This window comes from Phasianus colchicus, chromosome 2, assembly GCF_987193195.1.
Source record: "Phasianus colchicus chromosome 2, bPhaCol1.hap1.1, whole genome shotgun sequence".
NCBI lineage: Eukaryota > Metazoa > Chordata > Aves > Galliformes > Phasianidae > Phasianus > Phasianus colchicus.
In genome coordinates this window covers 21,676,431-21,693,933 of record NC_143437.1, presented here as the reverse complement: position 1 = coordinate 21,693,933, position 17,503 = coordinate 21,676,431, and the positions used below count along the sequence as shown (strand labels likewise).

General features: G+C 44.2%; 1 protein-coding gene and 1 long non-coding RNA gene across 7 annotated transcripts in view; both read right to left on the bottom strand.

Moving 5' to 3' along the window:
- LOC116230457 (uncharacterized) overlaps positions 1–802 on the bottom strand; it is a 32,139-nt gene extending 31,337 nt beyond the window's left edge. For all 5 annotated transcript variants that reach the window (XR_016464017.1, XR_004167241.2, XR_004167239.2 and 2 more), the window contains exon 1: positions 577–802. This is a non-coding gene — a long non-coding RNA (uncharacterized LOC116230457). The remainder of the gene's footprint in view (positions 1–576) is intronic.
- Positions 803–13,571: 12,769 nt separating this feature from the next.
- BATF3 (basic leucine zipper ATF-like transcription factor 3) lies at positions 13,572–17,503 on the bottom strand. Of its 2 annotated transcripts, none has more exons than XM_031595617.2 (3): positions 16,960–17,503; positions 16,223–16,327; positions 13,572–14,212 (listed from the first exon to the last, which is right to left on the bottom strand). In XM_031595617.2, exons 1-3 carry the CDS (start codon positions 16,993–16,995, stop codon positions 14,027–14,029), a joined length of 327 nt encoding a protein of 108 aa, XP_031451477.2. In that variant the 5' UTR covers positions 16,996–17,503; the 3' UTR covers positions 13,572–14,026. The 2 variants fall into 2 exon arrangements, with proteins under 2 accessions (XP_031451477.2, XP_089991192.1); XM_090135066.1 differs by lacking the exon at positions 16,960–17,503 and adding an exon at positions 16,482–16,587.

The window sequence follows — 17,503 nt, the reverse complement described above, 5'->3', positions numbered from 1 at the left end:
AAGGCAGAATTCAATTAATGACATCTAGACTTTTGCTAGTCCTTTTGCTAGTGCTCTAATGAGTGGTTCAGTTCTTGTATGTAATTTGATTGCTCAAAAGTAGAAAGGTCCAGCTCATACCGAGACCTCTTAATTCACATCTGTGCAGAGCACTTCCAACAAGAACCATGAGTGTGCTGTGCTGTGAGTAGCCCAAAAACAAATCACAAAACCATGGGGTATTTCACATCTTCTAGTACAGACAGTAAGAAATACGAGCCCAAATGCAAGGTTTCTATTCACCGTCTCCTTCGACGAAATGTGGTGTTTCCAGAACGTGTTTCTCAATCAGACTGTCCCCAGAGCAGCTCTGCCGAGCAGCCCAAAGGCGGCGAGCAGCGATTTGCTGGCCAGTAGCGAGCAGCACCAAGCAGAAGTGAAACAAGCTTTCGGATGCACTTTACTCACTGCCACTCCACTCCTCCTGCCCACTGACTGACGCTCGGACAGCGTGTTGGCACTGCCTGCCCCAGCGGATGGAGTCTTTCCCTCCCAACAGGCACAGTTCTTTGCGACATCGCATCTTTTGCTTTTTACCTTTGCTCAGCAGTGTGTCAGCAAACGTACTCTCGCTGGTGCCAAAACAACGCAATCGCTACGCGTGGATTGTGCAAGATTTGTACATATTTCTTGCATGAGGCTATGAGTCTATCTTGCATCATCTTGATGTGATTCTTATTAATTTGAAACAGGACTGCATGTAAGCAAACTGTTCCGAGTTGGGCTGTTTAACGACATGCCAGCATCCAGCAGTCACCAAAGCCTGTCACACCGCGGCTGCTGGGATTTGTACCGGGACGACGGGTGATTTCTCTCAGAACAGCGGTGGGTTTACTGACGGCACAGTCAGACCCAGCTCACCGCACCCCAACACGTTCCCAATAGCCACAAACCCAACCGAGCAGCCTGAAGAGCGGTTTGCGCACGTTCTATTTTTATCCAGCAATAAAAGCTTGGTTTCCTCGGCCCTGAACCCCACGGCCCGCAGCGGGGCTCCCCGCGATGGCGGCAGGCGGCCCTCGCCTTCTTCTCCAGAGGCTCCTTCAGCCTTCTGGAGAATTCAACCGAAAGCCTTTCACTTTCCGCGCGCGGCGGGCGCGTGCCGCCAGGGGACGCTGTGTCTCCCCGGCCGAGCCCCTCCGCCTCCGCGGCTGCAGGGCGGGACGCCGTGCGCGGCGGCCGTTGGCGGCTGTGGTGGTTGCGGCGTTGGCGGGCGCGCGTGAGGGGAAGGCGGTCCCGCAGCCGCCGTGTCTCTCTCACGGGCTCCGGCTCTGCCCGACTGAGGCGGCCGTGTCTCCCTGGGGCCAGGCGTGAGGCTCGTGCACAAACCCTGCCCCCCCCATCCCGGCGGGGACGCGGAGCGTACATGCGAGTCGGCGTGGCTTGTCGTGTAACTTCCAGGCATTTCGGACTCATGCAGCGTTATGGTATGTGACAGGGACTTCCCCTTGTTTCGGCAAGCTGAGATCCTGTAAATGAAAATTCTGAACCCACTGGTTATCTGGATGGAGAGTCCCCGAAAACAATTTATAGACTGTATTTCATGAGTAACAAAATACGGTCGCTGGGATTTTCTGATGGCTTCCAGGTATAGCCCGGCAGCCCGCCCTCGTGAGAGCAGGGTGCACCGATAACAGCAGCTCTGAGCGGCCCTGAGCGCACGGGGCGCGTGCTGTCAGCCTCTGCTGCTGCACGAGCAACAAATGCACCGCAGTCATTTGTAGGATCACGGGACGGCTTTGCTTGGAAGGGACCTTCAAGCCCAGCCAGCCCCAACCCCAGCCGTGGGCACGGCTGCCCCCCAGGCTCCATCCGACCTGACTGAGCGCCTGCAGGCATGGGGCACCAGAGCTTCTGTGGGCAGTTGTGGCAGCGCCACACCTTCCTCTCGTTGTGCAGTACTGAGCATTTCAAATCGTAGCTGGGTATTGGTAGATGCTAACACTGAATGAAAGGAGTGTGAGCTCTAAGTTAATTACCAGAGAAATCTGAACCAACATTTTCAATGCATGCTCACGGTGCACATGCAGAAGCACTGACTTGAGTCCTCACAGCCGTTTTAGCAAGCACTGACTTACGGCACAAGAGGATTGCAGCACGTCACTCTTGCCTAAGTCATATAATGGTGAAAATGCTGCACCATAATGTGGTTTCCCTACCAGCACTGTTCTAATATAGTCCTGGGTGACAATCGGTTCTGCTTCTCAGAAGGAATAGCTATCTTGTGGCCTGCCAGTTCATCAGGTTTGCTTCTCGTGATACATTATTTTATTTATTTTGCATGGCATTGTGCTGCACGTGCGTGCTCTCAGGCTTAAATATGCACACAGCGAACAGTTTAAGTAATTTATAAAGATTTATAAAGTAAGCAGCTCAGGAGAAAATATGTGTAAAAAATCACACCAGCTGTCTGCAGCCACTTTGGTTAGAAAGTTTGGGAGGCTGCTTCAGGAGGAGTTTGATCACTGATTGTAGACAAGAATAATTTATTCTGCTAATTCTGCTATAGAACTGTAGTTCCTGGCAACTTCTTTTAAAAAGTATGGACGTTAACTTGTTAACACAATCAGTAAGCACTTTCGAACGGTGTGCTTCACTCATTCAATTCATTCTCTTTCAACTGGAAGCAGAACACACTTTACATCAAGTGCGATTTCTCTTTTGAACTTCTTAACAGTTTTGGTATTTTACTTCTGGGGAGATGAACCTCACCTGAGGGAATTGTTAATGCCTTCCAGCTCTCAGGGGAGTCCCATGGAGCACATTCCTGAATGTCACAGACTCATTCCTTGCCTGTAAGTCTTGCCTCATTGGCTGGGAACCACTGTTCTGTATATCAGATGCCATGTAAGACATTATTTTTCCACTACTGTATGTTATTCAGGTCCTTCTGAAATTAAACAAAAGGAAGCTACAAGTAGTGCTCAGTTCAAAGTGACTTTATTCGACTGCTGATGGCAAGCCTTACTTCAGAGTGAATTAATGCATGGGTAGACTGCCAGTCCTTCATGATTCACAGGATTCAGAAGTGTTGGGTAGTACCACAGTCACACTACTGCAAAGGCTAGTTCAGGGTTTTTAAATACTGAAAACAGCAATCATGAAGAGTAATATCCTACTGGGTATCAACCAGTAACGCCTTAGCATGTATCAAGATAGAGGTGAAAACAGTTTATAACATATACACTGCCTTCACTTGAAAGCATATATTTACTTAAAAATAGACATTTATGTCACCCAATGGTTCACAAAATAGTTATGAAGATACTATAAAAATACATCCATATACAAAATAAAAAAGTGATTATTCTAATTATAGAGAAACTTAAAAATCAGTCAAATTCTTACAAAGTTCTCTCTACTTTGTTTATTCCCAAAGGAGAATGGAGAGGGAAATCTTTTCAGATTATTACATCAGATTCAATAGCATTCCAGAGAAATTATGACCATTAAGAGCAAATTCTGGGGAACTGGCAAGTCTTACTCATCTGCTTGAAAGTAGTCAATTTAGAAAGCATTTCCATAATAATGTCCAAGATTCAGCTATTACTAGAGCATAGTAACAAGGCAGCTAAGATGTGCAGGCAGATATCAAATGACAGACTGTCTGTCCCATTTATGTATACAAATATTGGATACCAAACGAGGCCAAAGCTGGTCTGTGACACACAGTGTTTGGTGGTAAGCACAGCCTACTGATTCAAGGCATTCTCCTGCCACCAGCCTCTCCTGTCTCCCTGGCATGGCAAGTTCTCCCCTTCAACCGTGTCATTCTTTTTGTCAAGCCGTTCTGCGAACAGGATCAGACAACCAGTGCTCAAAAAAGGCTCCCTCTTCACTCAAGGTTACTTTTCAACCAGTTGTAGTGCTTATTACAAAACCTAGAAACATTGCATTGACGTCATTGGAAAGATAGCAATATGGGAGAAGGAGCAGCTAGGGGTGGGCAGATAAGGCTTGCTTTGGTTGATGTAGACACCTGGAAAATGGTATGCATACCTACTCCCTCAAGCAGGCATTTGCTTTTGGTGTCTTTTCATGTTACAACTATGCATCCTGAAAATATATTCACATAGGGCTAATCTAGCATGAAATTTCTAACATCATCTGATTTCAGGGATAAACAATGCTCATTTTTATCCCTGGGTATCTGTATCACTTGCCTTCCCTTCATCCCTTCCCCATACTGAACAGTAGTTGAACTTCTGTGTTGAAAAGCAGTTGAGGACAAGCCCTACTAACATAGAGGAGAGGATTTCATTCTAGCACTTCTCCCAGATTTAAAATCAATACTTCCTGCTCTGACTCCATTGTTAATAAAAGGCAAATAAGCATCATGCAATTTCTTACCTTAAAACATTTCAAAGGAACCAAGGCATTTGAGCGTGATCAACATGGATCCATGTTTGTGAGGCTCTTTTGCTCTCTCTGGAAGTATTAGCAGACATGTAAGTGAAAATATTTAAATTTACTTACTACAGTACTGTAACAGTAACATAAATCTTGTTTTGTAGTCTAGGAAGATCCACTTTCATGCCAAATATACATGAATGAAACACACCTCATACAAATCCCTGAGAGGACTGAAGATTAAAGAGAAACCTGTTCCATTCAACTCAAGAGAATAACCTCAGAGCCCTAACCCTTGGTTGCTAATGGAATGACATCAGAAAGCAGCCATCAACAGCATCCTGCCAATTTCCTAGACACCAGGGAGTTTTGCTAAAAGTTGCATTAAATGATCTGTCATCAACCTAACATTAATCTCTCAGTATTTTATTACTCACCCTTAAACAGGGCCTTCTGGAGGGCATGAGTTATTGGCAATGGGAGGCAGTAATTACGAAGTGAGGTATGGTGAAGAAAACATGACAAGTCAGCTAAAACAGTGTTTGGAGACCATTTAATATCGTGTTGGCAAGCGTGACTTGCTATAAAAACATTTTAGAGAGTCCAGATAGATGCAGGAATCTAGCTGCTATACAACAAAAATGAACCCTGAAGCAGAAAATTTAATTTCTCATTTCTCACATTAAGGCATAATCTTTCAGGCTACAGAGCGGTAGACTCTGGCTATGTAGAGCAGCGTGTAAATGTGCCAAGTTTCTTGAACATGTTGCAGGACCGGACACATTTTTTAAACGTGTCGTAATCACTGTACGTAAGATGCCACAGACCATGGTCTGCCCTTTGTGTGCCATGTGGCTGAACTCTTGCTGAACTCAGTGCTGAATGGGTTCCAAGCAAGTGCAGAGCTAAGGTGAGGACATAAGAACTTTCCGTGTGCACTGACACATTTCTTCTGTAGTTAAGAAAATGTCACTGTTAAAAACGACAAGAAAATGTTGCAAGTTAAAAGGAAATAACACTGAGTTATTGCAACTCAAATACCCCAACCTGAGCTAAATACAAATAAGTACTATGCACTGTGAGGGAATAATGAGGAAAACTAAAAGTAATGTGCACAGGTATCAGGTGTCACAAGGCAGGGCTCACACAGAACCAACCATTGCAGGCCTCATGATGAGGGCTGATGTTCCCACAGCCATCACATTGCATGACGAAGTATATGTAATAGCAGAGGAGTTTTAATCAAGTGTATCAGGGCATGGAAACACCAGAAAAGTACTGGAACATTTCCCTGAACTGACTGTTCATTGTAAGAAATGCCTCTGCTCTGAAAGGCTCACATGGTTAGTAGGTAAAGCAGATGGTGCTGGAGAGACGTATGCATTACATGGTAAACAACAGCCATCTAACTCACAGCGTATGACAGAGCCCAATGAAAAGTGTTTGTTCATTAAATAGATTTGGAAAATGTAAGAAGTGATGAAAAAAAGTTACTATTATTGTTAGGAAAATCAAAATGTTAATTGGAGGTGCAGTTGGGATTATTCAGCCTGGAGAAGCAAAGGCCTCAGGGAGACCTTATAGCAACCTTCCAATAGCTAAAGCGGGCTTCCAGGAAAGCTGGGAAAGAGGGGGGCTTTTATCAGGAAGTGTAATGATTGAAAAAAAAGTAACATTTTTACACTAAAAGACAGAAAATTAGGATTAGATATTAGGAGGAATTTCTTTACTCGGGGGATAGTGGGGCAGTGGCACAGCTGCCCAGAAGGCCAGGTTGGATGGGGCCCTGGGCAGCTGAGCTGGGGGGAGCCCTGCCCGTGGCTGGGATTAGGGATGGGTGGGCTTTGAGGACCCTTCCAACACAAACTGTTCTGTGATTCTATGAAGAAGACAGACAGATTCTGCATGTTGACTTGGATAGATTATTGAAGCCCTACTGTTCAGGTATTGAACAAGTATACAGATTGTGCAATGGGATTTTTATCAAGAAATCATTTAACAGTTTGATATCCTTGTGTTGTCATTTGTAATAATATATTCTCCCAGTTTGTGAGAGCAAATCAAGAAAACGAGACAGATAAAAGTCTTTCCATAGAATCTGATGTCAGATACTGTACTAAAAGTGAAATTGAAAATGAAAACACATTATACATATTTTAACACGTATAGCTGATGTTTAAAGAGTAAAATAATTTCATTTTTCTTAACCATTATAAAAGTTACAACTTGAAATAAAAGCAGTTACCTATTTTTAGATAATTGTGTATTGTTTTCTGAATTTTAAAGATAGTGACCATTTCTAGTTGGAAATGTAAAGAAAATATATGGAAAGGAACACTGATGCAAAACCAGTTAGTGAAATACTGTAGAAATAGCTTTTCATGTGAATTAAGTAGAATATTACAATATAGGGGACTGATATAAAACTTGGTAATCTAACAATTCATAGGGAAAGTGTTTTGATGACACAGTTTCTTAACAGAGTAGTAAAAAATACAGGTGTTTGCACACATGAATGTCATTTAAAGCAGCCAATGAAAAGCTGGAGTTATCACATAGCTTCATGTTAACAACACTCAGTCACCTGTACCTCTGTTCATACTTGCACAGCTGCAAGCTGCTCTGCCTGGGCTGACTTCACTGACTCTCCAAGATTCCCCATGTTACCTGAAACTCCAGACTGGAAAAGTGTGAAACAACCAACAGAACAATGGTCCAAACCAAGGCAGGCTCTCTCAGTATTTTGTTAGCCTTGAGAACTGGGCTTTTGTTCTTATAGAAATAATATATAAGCAGTTTCTTCACTTCACTTGTTTGATCAAAAGGGCTCTTTCAAATTCCACAGCTCTTGGATGTTAATCAAGCCCTTATACACAGCTGATGGATCATGTTGTTCTACAAAGGCATGAGCACACATCTTAGTGCACTAGCAGAAGAGGTCCTGAGTCCGTACTGGAACTTTGAAAACAAATGGGATGGTCAGAATTTACAAGGGAAATTTGTAGCCCTGTGTACTATTGTCATTTACAGTAAAAAAAAAAAAAATAAATTCATCTCTAGAGATTATTTACCTCACAACCCAGTAGTGCACTTGGAAATTACTGTGCCTTAAAACAGCTCTGATAAGCAAAGATGAAACTCAAATAGCTAAAAGGGAACTAGCAGCTCTCTTGCTTAGTATCAAATCCTGTTTTAAAACTTTCTGCCCTTATAGACATCCTGTTTATATATTTAATCAATGAACTGCATGTGAGAGAAACAAAAATTTCCTGCAAACTTCTGTCAAATACGTATTCTTAAAGCTGGAGTAACTCAGCTTTTAAACAACTAAACAGTTTGGGAAATTTCCCACATTCTTTTTTTATTTGTTTCTGCTTTTCTGTGAAGAGTTTTCTGATTGTTCTAGAACTGCTCGGCAGAAACAATGAGGGAAAAAAAATCCCTCTCTTTTCTGCTCGTTTCCTACTTTAATCAGTTCTTTACTTTGACAAGAGATAGTACTTCTTCTGCCATAACGTAACACCTGTGTTAGCTCTCCTGACTGAATGAGCTGCTAGGTAATGAGGTGAGATACAGGAACCTCAGGGATTGCTTGGGTTTGTTTGTTCTGTTTTTTGTTTGTTTGTTTGTTTAATTTATTTACTGAATACTTACTTTTTAAGAACAACTTCAAATCTTTTCTAAAGAAAATAAGTACGTGAAACAGGAGGAAATATTTTAGATCACCAGAATACACCAGTGGTCAGTCAGTTTTCATCCTAAAATAGGTTGCATGTGTACCTGTTTACCTGTGGCATTGCTCACACACTATTTCTGTTGGAAAGCTATTCCTGAACCTCCTTCTTACAAGCTGAAACTTCTGAACATATGTAGCTCAAAAATATATACAAATTACTCCTATTTAGTTTCTACAACCCCTATCACTTATCTAGAATACTTCTTTCCCTGCCATCTTCTTTATTTCATGATAATTACATAAACAACAATCCTACTATTTCTCAGACTTTATTTGCCTAACAAGCTGAAACAAATTTTTAAAAAAGTCATTATCTTATTTTTTCCTAGCAGCCCTTGTATGTACTTGTTTAGTTTTGATTCATCTTTCTTTATCATGATGCAGCAGAAATATATGCAGGATTCCCAGTGAGGTTTTATCAGGCTCTTGCCTGGAAGTTTCTCTTTTAAAGAACACAAATACACACGTAAAGAAATAACCCCATTATAACACACGTAAGATGTCATTTGACTTCTTTTTTGCCCCACTAGACACATCTATCCAGAACTGAGTTTTGAGACAGTTCTGTAGCAGACTTAACTGGACAGTACATAAATGAGTATAAAAAGTTATAATGGCAATCTATAGAACTTACCATATGGATACAAAACTCTTCTAATGCAGACTTAAAGCAAAAACATCTATTAAGTGTATCATTTTCTATTTGGCTACATGTAGAAGCTGCTTAAGGATAAGAAAAGATGTGAAATTGAAGCATAGTAGTCATTCTGTACCAACTCTCCAAATGAACTTTTTCATTCTATGTCAAAAGAGCCATTTGTGGTTTAGCTAATCCACTTCCAAAGAGAACAATAGTGATACCCTTAGAGAGAATGAACACATAGCTAGTAGAGAACAGAGTATTTGCAAAAGCTGTGCCAGCTATTTCCAGACTAGGCAAGCCTTTACTTTTCATGTCATAGTTTAAAATTCTACTAAATTCTTAGGGATTTTTTCCACAGCAACTATCTAGGGAAAACAAACAAACAAACAAAAACAAATAAAAACTGAATAAGTAGCAAAAAAGAAGAATGCAGTTTCAGGGATGATTACTACAATGGTTTCCTTATTAACAATGACCCACTTTAAGTTAGTCTTTAACTGTTCTTTAGTTAAATATTACCTGAGTTACTAAACTTAGTGCCACATGTCCTCGGGGCAGCTGTAGGAATGTTCCTACTTCCAGTGAAATCAGTGTAGAACCCACGTATCTGCAATTAACTAACCCAATTCTTTCACTCCTTTGCAGATGGGTGCCCACACCAGATGATGTGTGTAAATGTAAAATCTTTCTCCAGTGACCACTTGACAGCAACCGCAGGTTTACTAACAGACAACTCCTAGCCTTCCTGTTAAGAGAGTATCATTAGTCTCTGTAACAGTAAGTAAACCCACTGCTTCTCCTGCTTATCAGACATGCTTCCTTCCTGTGTCATGAATTATATCACTACACTGATGGGAAGAAGAGTAAAGGGATTTTTTTTTAATGGTTGTTTTATCTATCACTTTCACTGAAGCAGAAATTCTAGACTGATTCACAAATGGAAACCCCAAACACCATGCAGCAAAGCGTTCATCTATGGACAGGAAATAGTATGGTTTTATAGGCTACAGTCAAGGTTATGTCACTTCTAAGTATACTTTAAAAGTCTGCACAGACACCTTCCTTAATATTTAGCTGATAAAGCTAGCCACACATAGTATACTTTAATCATATATAGGGTGTGCCAAGAAAGTTCAATTTATTACTCCTGTAGATTAGACTTGCTACTATAATACTTAAAACATTTAGCAGTGTTGTCACCAAACCACATAAGAACAGAAGGGAAGCAAGGGAAGGAGGGGGAATAAAAAGCAGCATCTCAAATTATATAACAGGAGAATACATGGGCTATTGCAAATAGCAGCAAATGCAGGGGAGACCAGCAACTATTATAGAAAGAACGAGCAGACAACGGAGAAAGAACAGAAAGATGTGGTGGCTGTAGAATAGGCTGTTTTAATTGTGTTCTTTAAAAAGGGTGTACTTTTTGTAGGGCTTGGGATGACTACATGAAGATGACTGTAAACATTCACAGACATTCATACAAAACATCAAGCAGAAGTAGGACTTTTTCTCTAATTAACTCTCTTCAGGTATAATATTTGATCTCTGTTACACCGTAGACATTATGGGAAGCTTGATTTTGTCTTTCTGTTGATTTTTTTTTATCTTTGAAAGCTAGAATTATCTTTAAAAAATATGATCAATTTAAATTTGACCCAACATTATCTGAAATAAATGAATGGACAAATACCCAAATTGGGCTCCATCTGCTACTGAATAGAATATTTGTATCTTTGTGTAAGTTTGAACCAAGCATTTTGATTTTGCATTAGACTCAAAGAAAAGAGGAAATCCATGCTAACCAAACGTAGACAAACTGTAACCTTCATTGTGAACATAAAAGGGAAAATCCCAAACTTGCTTGGCAGCCTTCATGTATATTTTGTATGAACAAACAAGACTGCAGGTCATAGTACTCCTTACGTGAATCACCATCTGAACATAGAAAAGATCTTCACTGTGTACCTTCATCAGAATATAATGTAAGTGTAATGTACACACATCATCTGGTGTGGGCACCCATCTGCAAAGGAGTGAAAGAATTTGGATTAGTTAATTGCAGATACGTGGGTTCTACTCTGATTTCACTGAAAGTAGAAACATTCATAGGGTATAGCTTTTTACAGCTAGAATACGTCAAGCACTTTTTTAGCCATTTATAGGTATGAAACATTTTTTTTCTGATGGCGTAATACCCTGCTGCGAAAGGAGAGGTCTGAATCTGATAAAGAACTTTCTGTTGCTTCCTTAATAAATGGGTCTTTTCCTTTCTGTTCTCCTTTCTGGTTCCCTATTCACATTACAATTATCCCAGGCTCCAGAACATACTTTCAGTTTTAAAACTCTCTGTAAATCAATATCCTTGTGAAGAGCTCCTGCAAATAGTGCGATCAATCTGGATACATATGATTTTGTTAGCAATACATAAGCCAGTGCTTTAATGTTGTTCCTTTCAATACATGATTCAGCAACAACATTAATTCTGCGAATATATCAGTAGGTTGGATTTATTTAGCTTGGGACACTCATTTTGCTCACTTCTTTTGCTTAGGGTTCTCAGCTGCCTGTGAACTTTATTCATACAAAACACTGCAGTAGATGCCTTGATTAAAGTATTTAACAGAAGAATTATGCACAACACTTCAGTAATAGTGCTGGGAAATAGTAATGCAATAAATAAAGGAGAAAGAAGCAGCCCTGGTCCTGATGGTTCAAAATCTGCTGTTACTCACAGACCCAATGCACAGGCTGGAGATACACCTGGTTGTGGGAAAGAACTTGAGACCACAAGGACCCAGTGGGGCTCCCAGCTCTTCCAGGGAAGAGCAGCACAACCTTGGGCTTAGGTTGCTGTGGCAAGCACACAACATTGCTGTAAATTCAGCTGTCTTTCATTCTACACTCTGCTCAGACATTACATAATTAATAAGCCAATAAATTTCAGTGCAGAAACTGGATTAAGTTTGCACAGCAGAACAGTATTACTGCTTACAGTTGAGGAATGTTGAATAGATTTTGAACTACTGAAAATCTGGAGCCATTTTCTGGGCAGATATTTACATGAGTAAGTGCATAAAGAGGAGGATTTTATGCAGGTGACTAGATCTTTCCTTCTAGAAGAAAGTACCTGTGGGACAGAATCGTTAGGAGAGTTCTGCTCGCATCTTCATTAGGAACAACCTAATGCAAGACTATCTTGGACAAGGTGGCTGAACTTTTCTCCAATTCCTGAAGCCACACAGGAGAGAGGCTTTTGCCTCACCCCTGACCTCAGCTAGCTCTTTTTCATTCCAGCCTCAGCTCAGCTACATCTATATACTTAAAAGATGTAAAATGTAACTTCAGTCTCCAACCATCCTAAGCTATAATGAATTTTTGCAGTGAATGCTGTTCATCTCCAATATGTTCAACCTTCTCCATTACACCTCTACTCAGCCTGAATTACACTGCGGCATTCAGGGGAGGAAGGAACGTGGGTGGGTGGATGAAGATACTCAAGATAACTTCCTTTCTTAAGGGTGACAGAAAGGATCCTATCAAGGACAGTATCCAAAAAGCATATTGCAAAGTGTCCTGAAGCTTTCATTTTCCTTGTCAGGAGTGCACCTGATTTACTTTGCATGATGACTCAGTTTTTACAGGACCGTAAGAAACTTTTTGAACACCACATTTAGGCTGTAGGTGACTTCTGCAAACACTGAAAATTCTCTTGGGAACAACCTAATGCAAACTTCTGAAGAAGCCAAAGGCTCTCTCCTCCTGTTGACCTTGAGTTTCTAGCCTAAGACAATAGCATGAGAGGGTACTTTGGAAGACAGAGAATTGACTACACAGTTTCCCCAATTCTATCTTGGCAGTGATCAGTAATGCATAATTGAACTGGTAAAACTAAAAAAGAAATAAATATTTTAGACTTTTCACATGATGTTCTGCTGATAAACATACAGATCCAGCTGAGTGAAGAAACTGATCTCCTAAGCTAAGGTGAAAAAATAGGAATGCCAAAGTGAGAGAGTTGGCAAATGGATGGAGTCTTTTATTATCTGAAGATGTTCTTTCACTGGGAAGCACTGTGAAAAAAACTCCTTGCTGGACACCAGGCTAGAGCATTTACATTTCTAGAGCTTGGCACTTCTATGAAACTTCAGAGGAAGTAAGCACATTTTTCTGTATATTTCTCACTAATGTTGTCATAATTATTCTTTTTGTTAAAAAAAAAAAAAAAGTTGAAGATGAAATAAAATAATGTTTTTCTTGCAATAAATCATGCCATGTGGACATGGGAACTAATCGTTCAGCCTGACTTATTCTATCACTTAGCAGAAGCAATATTCAAGATGAAGGATAAAGATACTGCATCACCAAAAAAATCCAAACAATTCCCTCAATCGCAAATAACCCTCCAGTTCATTTCCACTGGTGTGGTGCATTAAACCAATACATTTTAAAATCTGCTCTTTAAAACAATGTATAAAACAAGCAAACTGTTTTGCTTTTCCTCCATACAAAGCAGGCAGTCATTACTGGAAGTTGGCTGAGCCATATTTTGAGATAGAAAACATTTTTAGTATTGACGTTGGCAGAGCTGATGATTTGGAATAGTAAAGAAATGAAGACTGGGAAAAATTATTGTTACATGCATTTGAAAAGGAGGACTAATGAAGTAGTGATAAGCAAGCAATAAAACAACTGACAGGAAGATTACCATTAGACTTTGGATTTGGCCAGCAAACAAAGAGGAGAGATGCTGTAAGGACATTGGATACTGAAGAAGGTGGAGAACACCATAAAGACAGAACATCACTATTGTTTTTTTATTAGCCAAATCTGTTTAGAGGAACAAACAACACCAAAAAAAACCCAAAACAGCAGCCAGAATCTGATACAAAAGGATGACAACTGACAAAGGGTTGCTAGTGGTGAGCGTGTGGGAGAAAGGCATCTCAGCCCAAGGCTGGTACTTTTCCCGGTCTACATTCCATTGAGCGATGGCGGGCTGCATTGCACCATGATATTTCTGAACGCAAAACCATGGCTTGGAGATTCTACCAAAGAAAGGAGTCGTAGTTCAAGCTGTCTTTTTTCCTATACTGATGCTTTCCTGAGATTCAGAAAACTGAAACACGTGGAGAACAGCTGTGTGGGCAAGTCCGGCCCTGTTCAAGGGTAGATCTGCACCTTAAGCAGGCAGTTCTTCACATCTCCCATTTTACTGGCACTTTCACACATCACACAACAACGGTTGAGGAGATGTCTCATCTGGGCAGGCAGCTGCTGAGTGCATCAGGCCTTGGTACGGTTACAAAGTTCATGGTGCAGTGCAATAGTGGACAGATCTTTTCGTGATCCTTCAAAACTTCACTCAAGTGTTTCATTTCATCTGTTAGCTTTCCGATTTCTTTTTTCAGGGAGGTATTTTCTTGCTCAAGAGATTCATATTCCTGAAAGGAGGGGAAAAAAAGCTTACTCATAGGCAAAACATTCTTTTCAGTGCTCCACCTTGAGTATATTCATGTAACTGTAGGAAAGAAGTGCCCTGCCTCAAGCCAAAGTGGGGAAGAGCACCAGCTGGGCGTCACACTTGGCACCACATGCCTGGTGCCAGCTGCTCTCCTCCAGCCCATGGTTTGCAGTCAGCTGTTCAAATGCTCAGGAACTTAGAAGCAGGAAGAGCTGAGCATCATGCCAGCTTGATGCCAAGCCCCACTTTGTCACAAGCAATTTCAACCACTGCCTTGGTTATCGTGATCCCAAGATGCTTTTGAACCAGGGCTTCACCGACAATGATCTTTTGATAATTGCAGGAGAGTTTTAAGATACTCTGCAGCAAGCACCTGTGACGGATGTGAGACTCACATGTCACATTTTTTGCTGACTGCAGGTCTCAAGTGTCCCTGCCACCAAGATTTCTCATCCCAAAAAGAAGAGAGCTCGAGGTTTAGAGCCAGCCCACGGAAAACCCGCAGGTGTCCGCACCTCACTGCTGGCCTGGGGCTCAGCACTCGCCCACTCGATCTCACCTCCTGGGGAAAGCTGCAGAGCAAACTTCAAAGCCGACACGTGCCCTCAGAGGGCTGAGGGGAATGCCTCTCGTGCACTGCTCCTCCGGGCAGCCTCATGCTATGTATGCCACCCTTCCTTGCTGTGGCAGTTTGTATCCCCTTGCTCTTCCTCACACTCTTCCAGCACACACACACACAAAGTAAAATAGACACAATCCTCCCAACACATCATTGTAGCCAAACTCCAGCAGGGCTCAGCATCCCCAGCTCTGACTCTGCTCTCGGTGCCTCAAGTCCATGGAACAAGCGTTGCTCTCCAGTTGTTCTGTTCCATTTTCAGGGGAGAAAATACCAAACTGTTCTTACTAGGGAAGAATGCCTTCAACCAGATCTGCCTGCAGATCTGAGTATGTGGATTCTCAACATGAGGAAGAGCTTCCAGTCCAGCAGGAACACCAGACTGACTGTGGGACAGCACAGGGCCCAGCAGTGACTCCAGAAAAGCCAGGGGTTACCCCTGTACAGAAACACCAGCACCTGGCTGTCTCGGGTGCTGACTCAGAGGAGATCTGGGAAAAACCAAACCCCAGGCTCTCCACCTCACATCTCCCAGCCTCTGCTGCCTGATCCTTCCACCCTAAGAGAGACAAGAGGCTGTGCTGAGCCTCCAGAGCTGAGCAACCGACAAAGCCACAACTGTGGCAGCGTAACCAACACCTACCTGCTGAGCCCTAGCTGCAACTAAAGCACTGCTGTGTGAGGAAACGTCCTGAACTAGAGAACGACAATTCTTCTCCTCCAGCGTTTGCAATGGGGACGTGATAAAACTCCACTGCACTGTAATATTGAGAAGCGTTAAGAGTTTCTGGAAGAATCAGATACTTTTATGGTTTTTTGGAAACACCCACTGCTATTTATCAGAGCACACAAGTACAGCAGTAACTGCACCCAGCTCTCTTGTTTGGAGGTTTTGGAGTTCCTAAGAAGCCTTTTCAACGGGGTATTTCTGTCTCAGACCACAGCTTCAGAACTGAGTTAAGCCAGCAGTGCCACTGAGCAGCATGACCCCGCACGGCACCGCCCCCTTCCCTGCAAGGCATTCACACACTGCCACTGCGAGCTCTCCGGGTTCAGCACTAATGCATCAGAAAGCGGGTTTGCTTTAGCCCTCAGAAGCCAGAGATCCAGCCTGCAGGTGGTCACAGGGATGGGAGTAGCGGGCACGACCGCATGCCTACCTCCTTCCCGGTGTCACAGATGGCAGAGATGCTTCACCCCACCTGAGCAGAGCGCCGGGTAGCTCCGGAGCGGGCAGCCGGCAGCGCCCGCCTCTGCTGCACCGACGGCTCCGGGCGGTATCGGCACGAGGGCAGGCCCGGGCGTGCCGAAGGCGTCCCGTTATTGGAGCGTCCCGCACTCCACGCCCAAGAGCACCGCGTAGCCGCTCACCTCGTGAAGTTTGTCTGCTTTCTGCGTTTGCTTCTTCCGACTTCTCTGTGCAGCAACTCGGTTCTTCTCTCTCCTCCTTACCTTCTTATCATCTTCTTCGTGGCTCTGAAAGACAGAAGCAGCTCGCTAGGCGTCAAGGTGCGGGCGCACACACCGAGCCGCCGCCGGCAGCCAGCCCCTACCTCCCGCACCCAACCTCGGTAGAGCCCCCCGGCCGTCCCGCTCTCCCCTACCCGCCCCTTACCCGCCCCTACCCTACCTGCTGGCCGCCTTCGGCGCTCCGCGGCACCGCGCTGCCCGCCGCCGGGGCGCCGCACGACATCCCGCCGCTGCCGCCCGCGCCGGGGCGCCGCGCTCGGCGCCGCTGGGCTCCCCCGGCCCCGCGGTACGGAGCCGTCCCCCGCCCCGCCCCGCCCCGGCACCTGGGGGCCCCGGCCGCGGCCCCCGGGGCGGAGCCGCCCGGAGCTCACGTGGCGCCCGCGGGGTCCGCGCCCCGGCCCGACCGGCCCCCGGCAGCCGGGGGGAAGCCCGCGGCCCCCGTGGCGCGGCGCTGCCGGGCAGGAGCCGCACGAAAATCCCCCGGAGAGCCCCGGGGCTGGGCGCGCCTGCCGCCCCTCCGATGGTTAAAACGCCGTCCTGGCCCGAGCGCTGCCTCCGAGGGGCTTTTGCGCGGCATCTGCGCGAATCCCGCTCAGATGCCGCGCAAAAACCGCCCGTGGGGTGCGCGGCTGACTCACCCCCGCGTACTCCTGGCCGCGGAACACGTGCGACATCGGCTTTCCAAAGCGGCACGACCTCGGAGAATGGACAGGAGCGCAAGGCGGGGTTCATTGGAGTGAGGACAAGGCATCGGGGCTGGGATAAAGCGATTTTCACTTTCGCTACTCGCCCGGTTCCTTTAAATAATAAGGAAATGCCGCACGTTTCTTGTAAAGGCGAAGCAAGACAATGAGCACAGAAAACGCAATTGCCGGGACAGAACTCTCTCTGTTCGAACGCTCTGCCGGGAACATTTTAGCAGCCTGAACAATGCTTCTTTTATCCTTCTAAACACTCTTCCTACGTCGCAACTGAAGCGTATCTTCTCCCTGTGCTCTGAAGGAAGTGAATTGCTGTGTGCCCCCGCAGATAGCCGGCGACATCCTTTCTGCGGCGTGTGCGCGTACAGCACCACAAACGCGCGACTCAGGGGGATAACCGCACGTCCCTGCTAGGGAACGTGCCCCTACGCTGCCGTACAGTCGGTCATCAACCCCAGGTATCTTCATAAATCGGCCACTT

Coding starts and splice junctions, on each gene's coding strand:
- BATF3 (XM_090135066.1), bottom strand. CDS start 16,544: ATGTCGTGCGGCGCCCCGGCGGCGGGCAGCGCGGTGCCGCGGAGCGCC. Junction 16,328..16,481: donor GCGCCGAAGGCGGCCAGCAG/GTAGGGTAGGGG, acceptor TCTGTCTTTCAG/AGCCACGAAGAAGATGATAA. Junction 14,213..16,222: donor AAGCAGACAAACTTCACGAG/GTGAGCGGCTAC, acceptor CCCTCCTTTCAG/GAATATGAATCTCTTGAGCA.